General features: G+C 39.5%; 1 protein-coding gene across 1 annotated transcript; it reads left to right on the top strand.

Moving 5' to 3' along the window:
* Nucleotides 1-4,608: 4,608 nt before the first annotated feature.
* Nucleotides 4,609-10,572, top strand: LOC127583968 (transmembrane protease serine 9-like). Its single transcript, XM_052040439.1, has 6 exons — nt 4,609-4,763; nt 5,653-5,718; nt 6,322-6,499; nt 7,743-8,002; nt 9,022-9,155; nt 10,408-10,572. Exons 1-6 carry the CDS (start codon nt 4,622-4,624, stop codon nt 10,570-10,572), a joined length of 945 nt encoding a protein of 314 aa, XP_051896399.1. The 5' UTR covers nt 4,609-4,621.
* Nucleotides 10,573-11,484: the final 912 nt, after the last annotated feature.

Below are 11,484 nucleotides of genomic sequence, written 5' to 3' on the forward strand. Positions count from 1 at the left end.
AACCATGATTACAGGGACATGTGCCTATGTGTATACGTTCCAATAGAACAATACAGGCAATTTCTCAAGCTTCTCTATATTTTGATTTTTTTTTCGTTGTACCTTCCTCAGTCATATGCATAACCATGCAATCTCTGTCTATGGCTGTTTTATGATCTCCTGAGAGTCAAATGGACTTGTTAGATGGGTGAATGCCCTGCATAGGCTGGCCTTTGTGAGGCTCTTGAAACACAGCTCCCTTTAAAAACTACCATTCAATCTGCTTCCTATGCAGGTAATAAAAATACAGATCAAAACAAAACATTCTTCCTAATATTCCCTCTTCTTCTTTCACCAATTATCCTCAATCCTTCTCCTCTCATTACTCATGTATTGCTCTTTTAGACCTTCCCCCATTAATTTCAAACACTGCTTTTTAATCACCATTGCTCCTGCTGTTTTGTAAATGAAAGATGTTTTCACAGAGTTACATAGAACATAGAACAGTACAGCACAGGAGCAGGCTCTTTGGCCCATGGTGTTGTGCTGAACTAATTAAGCTAATGACACGTAATTAAACTAATCCCTTCTGCCTGCACATGGTCCACATCCCTCCATTCTCTGCACAATTATGTGCCTCTCTAAGAGCCTCTTAAACACCTCTATTGTATCTGCCTCCACCACCACCCATGGCAGCACATTCCAGGCACCCACTACTCTCTGTGTAAAAAAACCTGCCCCACACATCGCCTTTAAACCTTCTCCTTTTCACCTTAAATACATGCCCTCTAGTATTAGACATTTCAACCCTGGGAAAAAGATACCAGCTGTCTACTCTATCTATGCTTCTCATAATTTTATAAACTTCTATCAGGAGTTAAAGCCATCCAATACTCAACTGAACAGGGTTAAGTGTAATGCAGTGTTGAGGCTGTTTTTAGCTCAAGTGGGAAAGAGGATTGTGCTCAAATGTAGTAGAAATGGGTAGACTTAAGAAACTGCAAGGGTAAAATGATCCTGATGAAATTTATATTCAGGCTGCTGAATAGTATCCAGGGTGTGGGGTACAAATTACAACAGGAGATAGAAAAGGCATGTAAGAAGGGCAATGTTGCAGTGGTCATGGGGGATTTCAATATGCAGGTAGATTAGGAAAATTAGATTGGTACTGGATTCCAAGAGAAAGAATTTGTAGAATGTCTACAAAATGGCTTTTTAGAGCCCACTAGGGAAAAGGCAGTTCTGGATTTGGTGTTGTGCAATGAACTGGATTTGATTAGTGAGCTTAAGGTAAAGGAACCCTGAGGAGGCAGTGATCATATGATAGAATTCACCCTGCAGTTTGAGAGGAAGAAGCTAAAATCAGACGTATCGGTATTACAGTTGAGTAAAGGTAACTACAGAGACATGAGAGGGGAGCTGGTCAAAGTTGATTGGAGGCTTCCCTTGCAGGGATGACGGTAGAGCAGCAATGGCAGGAGTTTCTGGGAGTAATTCAGAAGATGCAGGATCAGTTCATCCCAAAAAAAAAGAAACATTCCAAAGGAAGGATGAGGCAACCGTGGCTGACAAGGGAAGTCAAAGATAGCATAAAAGCTAAAGAGAGGGCATACAATATTGCAAAAATTAGTGAGAAGCTAGATGATTGGGAAATTTTTAAAAACCAACAGAAGGCAACTGAAAAAGCAATAAGAGGAGAAAAGATGAAATATGAAGGTAAGCTAGCCAAAAATATAAAAGAGGATACCAAAAGTTATTTCAGATATATAAAGAGTAAAAGAGAGACAAGAGTGGACATTGGATCACTGGAAAATGACAGTGGAGAAGTAGTAATGGGGAACAAAGAACTGATGGACAAACTGAATAAGTATTTTGCATCAGTCTTCACTGTGGAAGACACCAGCAACATGCCAGAAATTTGAGAGAGTCAGGGGGCAGAAGTGATTGTAGTCACTGTTACTATGGAGAAGGTGTTTGGGAAACGGAAAGATCTGAAGGTGGATAATTCACCTGGACCGGATGGACTACACCCCAGGGTTCTGAAAGAGGTAGCTGAAAAGATTGTGGAGGCATTAGTAGTGATTGTTCAAGAATCACTAGAGTCAGGAACAGTTCAGGAGGACTAGAAAATCACAAATGTCGCTCCACTCTTTAAGGGAAGGAGGCAAAAGACAGGAAATTATAGGCCAGTTAGCCTGACTTCAGTGGTTGGTAAGATGTTAGAGTCCATTATTAAGGATGAGGTTTCGGGGTACTTGGAAGCTCATGATAAAGTAGGCTGAAGTCAGCATGGTTTCCTCAAGGGGAGATCTTGTCTGACAAATCTGCTGGAATTCTTTGAGGAAGTAACAGGCGGCACGGTAGCGTAGCGGTTAGTGGGACACTATTATAACACCAGCGATCGGGGTTCGATTCCCGTCACTGTCTGTAAGGAGTTTGTACGTTCTCCCGTGTCTGCATGGGTTTCCTCTGGGTGCTCCGGTTTCCTCCCACATTGCAAAGACGTACAAGTAGGTTAATTTGGGTTTAAAATGGGCGGCGCGGACTCGTTGGGCTGGAAGGGCCTGTTACCACGCTGTAAACAAAATATAAAACTTAAAAAATTTTAAAAGAATTTAAATTTAATTAAAAATTTAAATTTAAAATACTTCTGTGCTACAACAAGTCTATGATACACATAAAGACCAGACCAGGTAAGGACTTTAGATTTCCTTCCCTAAACTGTACAAGCCATTCAGTTACATCCTAACCGTTGCAACTCTTAGTCACCAGATGTGTTGATGAATCAAGTGCTGGTCTAGATACTTGTCACCCAGATTACTTCTGTCAATGGTCTGTTTACCAGAACTGGTACTGGCATTGGTTGGTATTGTTTTCTTATTGTCACGTATACCAAGATACAGTGAAAAACTTTTGTTTGCATGCCATCCAGGCAGATCATGCTAGACACAAGTACATTGAGGTAGTAAAAGAAAATAGAATGCAAAATATAGTGTTGCAGCTACAGAGAGAGTGCAGTGCAGGTAAACAAATAAAGTGCAATGGCCACAACAAGGTAGACTGGGAGATCAAGAATTCAGCTTAGGCATATGAGAAGTCTGTTGAAGAGTCTGATAACAGTGGGATAGAAGCTGTCCTTGAGCCTGGTGGTATGTGCTTTCAGGCTTTTGTATCTTCTGCCCAATGGGAGAGGGGAGAAGTGAGAATGACTGGGATGGGTGGGGTCCTTGATTATGTTGGCTGCCTTCTCAAGGCACCAGGAAGTGTAGACAGAATCAATGGATGGGAGGCTGTTTTACGGACAAGGAAGGTCTGTCAGTGTACACTAATGACTTCACACAACCTCTAGAGACTTCTTTATACTCAAAATGATTAATCAACCACTGTGCAGAACCTCTCTCATCAATTTATTCCCTGGCAGCACCCTTCATCAATTCTCCCAAAGTTAAATTCACTGAGTTGCAGCAGAGACTGCAGATGCTGGAATCTGGAACAAAAAAAACTGTTGGAGGAGCTCAGGGGATCAGTCAGCATTTGTGGAGGGAAAGGAGTTGTTGATGTTTTGGGTTGAGATCCATCTCCAGCAGTTTGTTTTTATTTTGCATTAAATTAATTGATTTCTTGCTCATTTCCATAACTAACCCAAACTTGACAAAACCCCTTGCTAAATAAGTTTTTCAGGTCTCCGTCTTTCCAAATCCCGAGTAAACTTGAAAACAAACATGGATTTAATTTTAATGCAGAGCTCATACAGGTGGAAGAACAAGGGCAATGAATTTATCTTTCTGCACTTAAAGAGTCAAACAGCATGGAAACAGGCCCTTCAGCCCAACTCGTCCATGTCGATCAAGATACCCATCTAAGCTAGTCGCATTTGCCCACATTTGACCCATATTCCTCTAAATCTTTCCTATCCACGTACTTATCCTAGTGCCTTTTAAATGTTGCTATTGTACCCGCCTCAACCACTTCCTCTGGCAGCTCGTTCCACTTACATACCACCCGGTGTGGAAAAAGTTGCCCCTCAGGTTCCTAATAAATCTTTCCCCTCTCATCTTAAACCTATGCCCTCTAGTTCTTGATTCCCCAACCATGGGTAAAAGACTGTGAGCATTCACCCTATCTATGCCTCTCATGATTTTATACACTTCCATAAGATCACCTCTCAGTCTCCAGCGCTCCAAGGAATAAAGTCCCAGGCTGCCCAACTTCTCTCTATAACTTAGTCCCTCCAGTCCTGGCAATATCCTAGTAAATCTTTTATCAGGCCCTCTATTTCTTTAAATAATCGCTTATTCTTCAGCTCCTAGCACACACCTACTTGGGGAAAAAAACAAATTCCTCCCACTTGTTCGACCTGTTTGTAATTCTTTCACCATCACTGCTTCTGATCCAATACTCCAATGAAAATGGGCAACAACCGATGACTGCAACGGACCAGGTTCAGCATGTGAAAATTTATAAAGTCAGCTCATACCTGGAGGCACATGATGTCACTCACTCATCTGGATAAATTATAGTGCATTCACTCGTCTTTTTTAAACTGCTTTGGCTGGGAAGTAGTAGTTGGTATCGGACAGCAAGTAAGCAAGGAAGCAAGAGAAGTAATTTGCTCTAGTGGGTGTTTGTCCCAACGGTCAAAATGAGCAGTGTGAATATAGAAGCGGCGAAGATCGAGGAAGTCAAGACTCGGGTACCGACGGTCAGAGTATTAAAGATATTGACAATAATCTCAGCCTTGCTGTTGGTTTTAATAACCGCAGCGCTGGTTGCTGTGGTGTTGGGTGAGCGATGTTATTTGTATTTATAGACAAATTCTTAACCAGCTTTGATCATTTCTATATATTGTTAGTTTATTAATTGACGGTAATTATCTTTATCAATAAATTAAGAATATATTCAATTATTTCTGCGAGATGTGATGAGCTCTAAGTTCAAGGATAGATCAGTCTGCATTTATTACTCCCTTGGGCGTTCTGATGGAGGGCTTGCTTATCTCCACCGATGCTGAGGTCTTTCTGAGCTTCCTTGTCGCTATTGAAGTATTTGTCAAATACATCGGTTATAATCCAGCTTTAGACTTGTATTAAAGCTGAGGGTCTTGATTTTTATTCGTGTTTTGCTCTTGATGTGTAAGATTGCATCTGTTGCAAAACCTTGTGCACTGAGCTTGGTGAGTCTTTTGCATCCATGTTAAGATGATGTGTGACTTGGTGGTTGTATTCCTTTTAAAGTTCTTGCTCTACCTGATATATATGGAACTAATGTTTCCATAATGGAACCAGTCATGTTTCTGGTGATGGGATCATGACAGGAGCACAAAATGAGCAAAGTGGTTAGTCAGTCTTGATGTTCTTGTTTGGTTTTGATCACTTTCTCACTGGAATCCTGGTAAATTTTGCTTGGAAAAGTCTGTTAGTGGGACTATCACTTTCTAACATCAGATTAGACTAATGATATAATTAAAGTGAAGAAAAAAATCTTGCTTTCGGAAGAGACTTTAAAGTAACTCCGTCGGGTGTATTCTTGCTAGAATCTGTGTGAATTGGGTTCAGTTGTGACTTGATTTTTGAACTGGATGTCTGAATACACAATTTTATTGTAATAAAGTGTTTTGAGATTAGTTGACCATGCACGAATACTTGATTCTAAAATGTTCACTTTTTATTGCAGTCTTTTACCTTCCTCACAAGTGTGTGGACAATGAAGCTTGCAAGACATCTGATTATGTTGCCTGTGGTAAGTAATATTTAATATTTAGACTGACAAACCAATGTAGCATTGCTGCACTGTTGGTGTATTTCGGATGAGACTCGAAACAAGCTTTATCTCCTCCCAAGTCTGTTTTAAGTCTGTCTTGGAATAAAAGCCTACAGTTTAAAATTCCAGATTCTGTACACAAGACCACTTTGTGGTAGATTTGATTTTGTGTAATCTGTTAATTGTTGCAATCTGGCACATCTTAAAAGGGCAAAAAAATATTAGAACCATGGGAGCAGTAGATAAAGATTTACCAGAACAAAATCTGAAGTAGTAGAATAGTTTTAAAATTTGTTCAGCTGGAATGTTTCCTAAAGTAACAAGAGTTCAATGATTATTCATACTCTGTGTACTTGAGACCCAACTCCCAAAAGATTAGAAGATAATTTGAATACTTCTTTTTTGTATTTGTTTCAGCATGGGTGTTGAGTCTTGTTGTATGAGAATGAGTGGCTTTGGATGTGGTGAGCTGATTGGCCTCTCCTCATTTTATTTTCTGAAAACTTTTTGCAGGTCATAACATGAATTGGGAAAATCTTTGTTACTTTGACATACTTATGTCTTTTTTTTCCTTGGCGAAAGGTTGTGGACAACGTAAAGTTCGACCCTTCCACCACAGGATTGTAGGTGGAGTGAGCACTCGTGATGGAGAATGGCCATTTATAGCAAGTTTACAATACAATGGACATCATGAATGCGGAGCAACGCTAATCTCCTGTAGATGGATTTTATCAGCTGCACATTGCTTTAAGAACACCACGTAATTATCATCTACCAATTTATATTAAAAAAATCATTAGTCTGCAATAGTTTTGATTGTAGTATTACCCTGTTCCTCCAAATATGGAAGGTTAGGACCAGATTAGAACCATAGAACCATAGAACCGTACAGCACAAAACAGGCCCTTCGGCCCACCATGTTGTGCCGTCCATCAAATCACCCTCTCACCATCTAAACCTTTCTTCCTGCATATCCCTCTATCTCACATTCCTCCATGTGCCTATCCAACAAACTCTTGAACCTGTCCAATGTATCTGCCTCCACCACCACTCCAGATTAGTACAAAAATTCTGAGTGTTTAGGTATCTCTGTAGCAAGCCAGGTCAGCATGGTGTAAATGGTGCTTTAGTTCAGATTTAAAGTAAACAATGTTATTTTAATTGGACTTGATGAATCACTTGAATTAGCTATAACCAGTCCAATGCTTCCTGCCTATGGATTGCCTTGGAGCATATATTTTTAAAATGTTTTTCTCCAATGCAGAAACCTGAATGGGAATCTAATGAAGTCCATTAAGAGAATTTACTAAGCTGAAAACAGGTGACTGTGTGTGCTAACTACTATGGAAATATCAGTAATTGTGATTTTTTTTAGGAACAAAGACCATTGGTCAGGATTGTAAATACCTACTATCTGTCAGTCTTGCTTTCAAAAGATTCTGGATGTAATTGATGCTTATGGTCTACTCTTCTAGAGAAAACTTGATTTCAAGAAACCTGGACATTTAGAAAAAGTTGCCCTTGAGATTTGACAATTCCAGTTGCTCATTATTATTTGGCTGAGGAAAACTTTTGTTTCAACAAGTTAGTTTGAGGACAAATACAAAAGAAGGCTTTATGGCCCATCTCTCTATATGCCAACTCGTGGGGAAATGAGTAATTTAGAAGCTTCCTTCTAAGAGCTGGTGCAGCAAAATTGCCTGAAGCTATCTCATACCCACTGTCAATGAGTCTTGCATTAAGAAGATCCTAAATGTGATTAATGCCGCTTGGTCTACTTGTCCAGTGAACCTTTAGTTTCAAGGAAACTTGAACATTAGTGAAAAATAACTGTAGTGTTAATGTCAAATCTCAAGTTGCTCATTATCTGGCCATGTAACTAAGGGGAAAAAATGCATTAAATCAAAGATGAGTGCAGATGGCCTATACAGAATTCATATCTTTTTAATAGCCCAAGCCTTTGGAAGAGTAAATTCAAACATTTGTTTTTCATTGAATTCTAGGGATACAGACAACTGGACTGCAGCGTTTGGAGTCCATTTCTTGGATCAGTCAACAAACAGTGTCCAGAAGCGAACAATTGCAAAGAAAATTATTCATCCTCTGGCAACATCTTCCTATGATTACGATGTTGTCCTTTTAGAGTTGTCCCAGCCAGTTGAATACACTGACTTTGTCCAGCCGGCTTGTCTACCTGCAGTCAATGCATCTATTTCTGGCAGAAGATGTACAATCATCGGATGGGGAAAAACAAAGGAATATGGTATTGATCAAAGATTGTTTAAATTTGCTTCTTGCTATTACACCTGTTCCTCGAGGTCACTAAGATTGGCTTTTGAATTTCTGTTCCAGCAGTATAGATTCTGGGAAGTGTTGCTATCATTTTGAATTAAAACATTGGAATGGATAAAAGTGGTTCTTTTAGCTGAAGTATTTAAAATAGTAACTCTCTGGCTTGGCTAGTTCAGTTTTTTTTGTTTCGCTAAATTGATCAATAAAATGTTCTAACGGTAAATGTATGCTTGGCCATTTACCTGGAGTGTTGTAGTTGTGGAACATAGTGCAGTCATAAAGGGGGACACTTCAGTGCACCTATTTTCAAAATACTGATCCCTCTAATTGAATGGCCTTGAATGAATATTATTGAATTGTACGTATGTTATTACAACCAATCCTGCTTTTGCTGTAAGTTCCCATGGATACTCAGTAATTCTCACAAATGGAGCAAGCTACAAGACCTTATCTGAAGAACCCCACCCCTCCATCTTCAGAATATCATTAGCTGCCCAGAATGGACTGCTGCGCAGAAAATTGAATGGGTAGACTATGGCCAGCCAACACTAGTTTAGGAATGGGTTCCAGGGTACTTGTTCTAGAAGTGGTGAGGTCTAATGTAATGGGAGGCCATACCTTCCTCATGGAACCCACAGGAATGATCCTGTCCCTCTCATCTCATTTGTCTCTTGGGTTTCAGACCTATGGCACATGGGAGAGCCACACCAACCCAAATTGGACAAAGATGAAATTGCAGGCAGTCCCAATGTTAAGTGCAACATTGCATGTCCAAAGGTGGCTTTCAATGTGATCAGCAGGTTAAATTATGAATGGTGGGACCTCTGACATATGCTGCCAAAGTGCAGGCCTTAACCTGCATGGTTTTTAACCATCCTTGAGGACTGACTCCTGCAGAGGAGGAAACAAAACCGATTTTTGTTACAAGCATTTTAAATATAGTTTATTCTGGATTATAAACTGATATTGTACTATTTTCCTTGCCAATAGGATCCACAAATAATGAACTTTTGGGGACTGAAGTGGATGTTTATGACAACAGCCAGTGCCAGCGGTACCTGCCAAACATAACTGAGCAGATCATTTGTGCAAGGGCACCTGAAGGTGGCAGAGATGCATGTCAGGTACAGATAGTTCTTTAAATATTATTGAAGGTACTTTTCATGAGATTCTGGTGTAAGTATATCTTGGGCCTTGCTGAAGGGTAACTCCACAAAATGGCTTGGAGCTGTATCACTAAGCACTAAATGGCCAAGGGATACTGAGGGATGACTTCTTCAGAATTTGAAGCGAGTGGAGAAGTCAGTAGCTGAAAGCTTGGCTGCTTGTGGTGTTGGAGGCAACTTGATGGTGGTTGAGGATAGAATATTAGGGTGGCAGAAATGGTGCATTTTGGTTACAAACTAGTTGCCTAAGTTTATTAACTACACTTGGGGCTGTATAAAATTGTAAACTTGTCCTTTAGGGTGCTAGTTTGAATAGTTTACTTTTCCTTTTGGGATGGACACATGGCATCTTCATTCCATATTCTCGCTGGATCTTCCTCCAGTGAGAGAAGCTGAACATGCCCTACTATGTTTGTCAGAATGAATTGGTGAACGCCAGCTATAACATAGAATTGGAAACCAGCAATTGTTCTTTTGGGAGTTGTGCAAGAACTGCAGAATGAGTGCATCTTTCTCTAGATTGCCATTCTTAGATTACAAGCCGATTTATTCCTATGATTTTTACAAATCTCCCATGAGGGGCCATTCAAAAACTAGCTGTTGCATTACCTCTTTTCCAATCATGAATACACTTCTAAATTTGTTGGAAAGCACTGAGCCTCCCTTGGTGTAATAATATTTGTGATAACAACAGAAGACAGACATGTGCTGTTCACTGTCTCCATCTCTTATCTCCACTCCTGACTTCCCTTGTAGGTAAGACGGGAGTAACCCAAGGCACCCTGAATTGCACAACTTCACGTTAACCCCTGCTTTATAAACTGTCGTATAATTTGTTCCTGGCTTTAATTGAGGATTGTTACATTTTGTGTTGTGGCATATAATTGGTTTGATTAAAATTGGTTTCATCTTGAGCAGATTTGACTGGGCAAGGGAAGGGGTGGGGGAGAAGAGCAGTAGAATTTGCTCCTTAAATTTCTAATACACTATATTTCGCATTTAATGCCAAATTGCTGCTCTCCACTTCCCCAATGAGTCCTGAACTCTAAACCTTTTAGAAATTCTTCCTTGGGACAAGGGTACCAGGAAAACAGGATTTGTTTTTGACTCTAATGTGATTGAATTGCATATGAGGATGTGTAACAACCCCCTGAGTGCTACAGATGCTAAACTATTACAAATAAAGCCTTTCTTTCTTTCTTTCCTTCAGGGAGATTCAGGAGGACCCTTGCTGTGCCAAAATGAGGATTTTGGGGTATGGATGGTGGCAGGAATTGTTTCTGCTGGATTTGGCTGTGGAACAAATGATTATCCGGGTATATATATACGGTCAGCAGCAAGTAGGGATTGGATAATGGAAAGAATGAATGCATGAAGTGTTGCTGGCAGCCTAATTTATGACTGTTGTATTGTTTCTGACTATTACCGATTGTTGTGGTAATGCTAGATTTATTACAACAAGAAAATGGTTTTTACGGATCAGTTACTTCATGCTACATGGAGTCGTGTAAAAATTAGATTGGTTCTCTGAATGAGATTCTTGGTCCTGGATTTTAAAACATCCAACTTTAGTTTATTCACACTTTGTAACACTGTTTTCATTTTTGTTGTCTTTCAGTAATACTATGCATAAAACAAATTGTTTAAATATTGTCTCACTATAACTCCTTACAACTTTGAAAATGCATTATTTGTCAAGCCTATAAGTAATACTTTGGCAACACATCTAGGCTAACTAATTATCACAAGTGGTGATATTTTTGTATGTTACAATGTGACTATTTATAAATATTAATGTATTGTACCGAATGATGTTTGCAATAAATTATAAACCTTCCATTCCTTGTTTGAGCTAAGATTTGTTTGCATTTGTGATTGTTTTAAATTTTGAGGTACATATTTGCTTTAAATGTATCCCTATAGTAAGTCTGTAGCTAGCTTTGTCCATAAGAAATAAAGGCAGGAGCAGACCATTTGGTCCCTTGTACCTATTGCACATTCAATAAGATTCTGGCCATTTTTACCTTAGTGCAGCTTTTCTGAACTAACCTCAATCTTTCTTTTAATCTAAAAATGTATCATGTGGCAAAATGTCATCATTAGTAGGAAAACTACAACTCAAACGTATATTGTTCTAATCCTCGTATTTCAGTGCAAGTGCTGATGGTGGACGGAGACCCCACTTGTAAAGTACGATTTACAAATGTGAGCATCTCAAAGCTAATAATTGTGGATCCTGTAATAAAAGAAATGCAGCAGATAACTTGTGCACAATAAGCTCCAATGT

Source organism: Pristis pectinata, chromosome 2, assembly GCF_009764475.1.
Source record: "Pristis pectinata isolate sPriPec2 chromosome 2, sPriPec2.1.pri, whole genome shotgun sequence".
NCBI classification, from domain to species: domain Eukaryota; kingdom Metazoa; phylum Chordata; class Chondrichthyes; order Rhinopristiformes; family Pristidae; genus Pristis; species Pristis pectinata.

Bases quoted from the DNA above. Each gene is read 5' to 3' on its own strand.
- LOC127583968 (XM_052040439.1), top strand. From the start codon at position 4,622: ATGAGCAGTGTGAATATAGAAGCGGCGAAGATCGAGGAAGTCAAGACT. The intron at 5,719-6,321 runs GTAAGTAATATT...CCTTGGCGAAAG, and splicing joins ATCTGATTATGTTGCCTGTG to GTTGTGGACAACGTAAAGTT. The intron at 8,003-9,021 runs GTATTGATCAAA...CCTTGCCAATAG, and splicing joins GGGAAAAACAAAGGAATATG to GATCCACAAATAATGAACTT.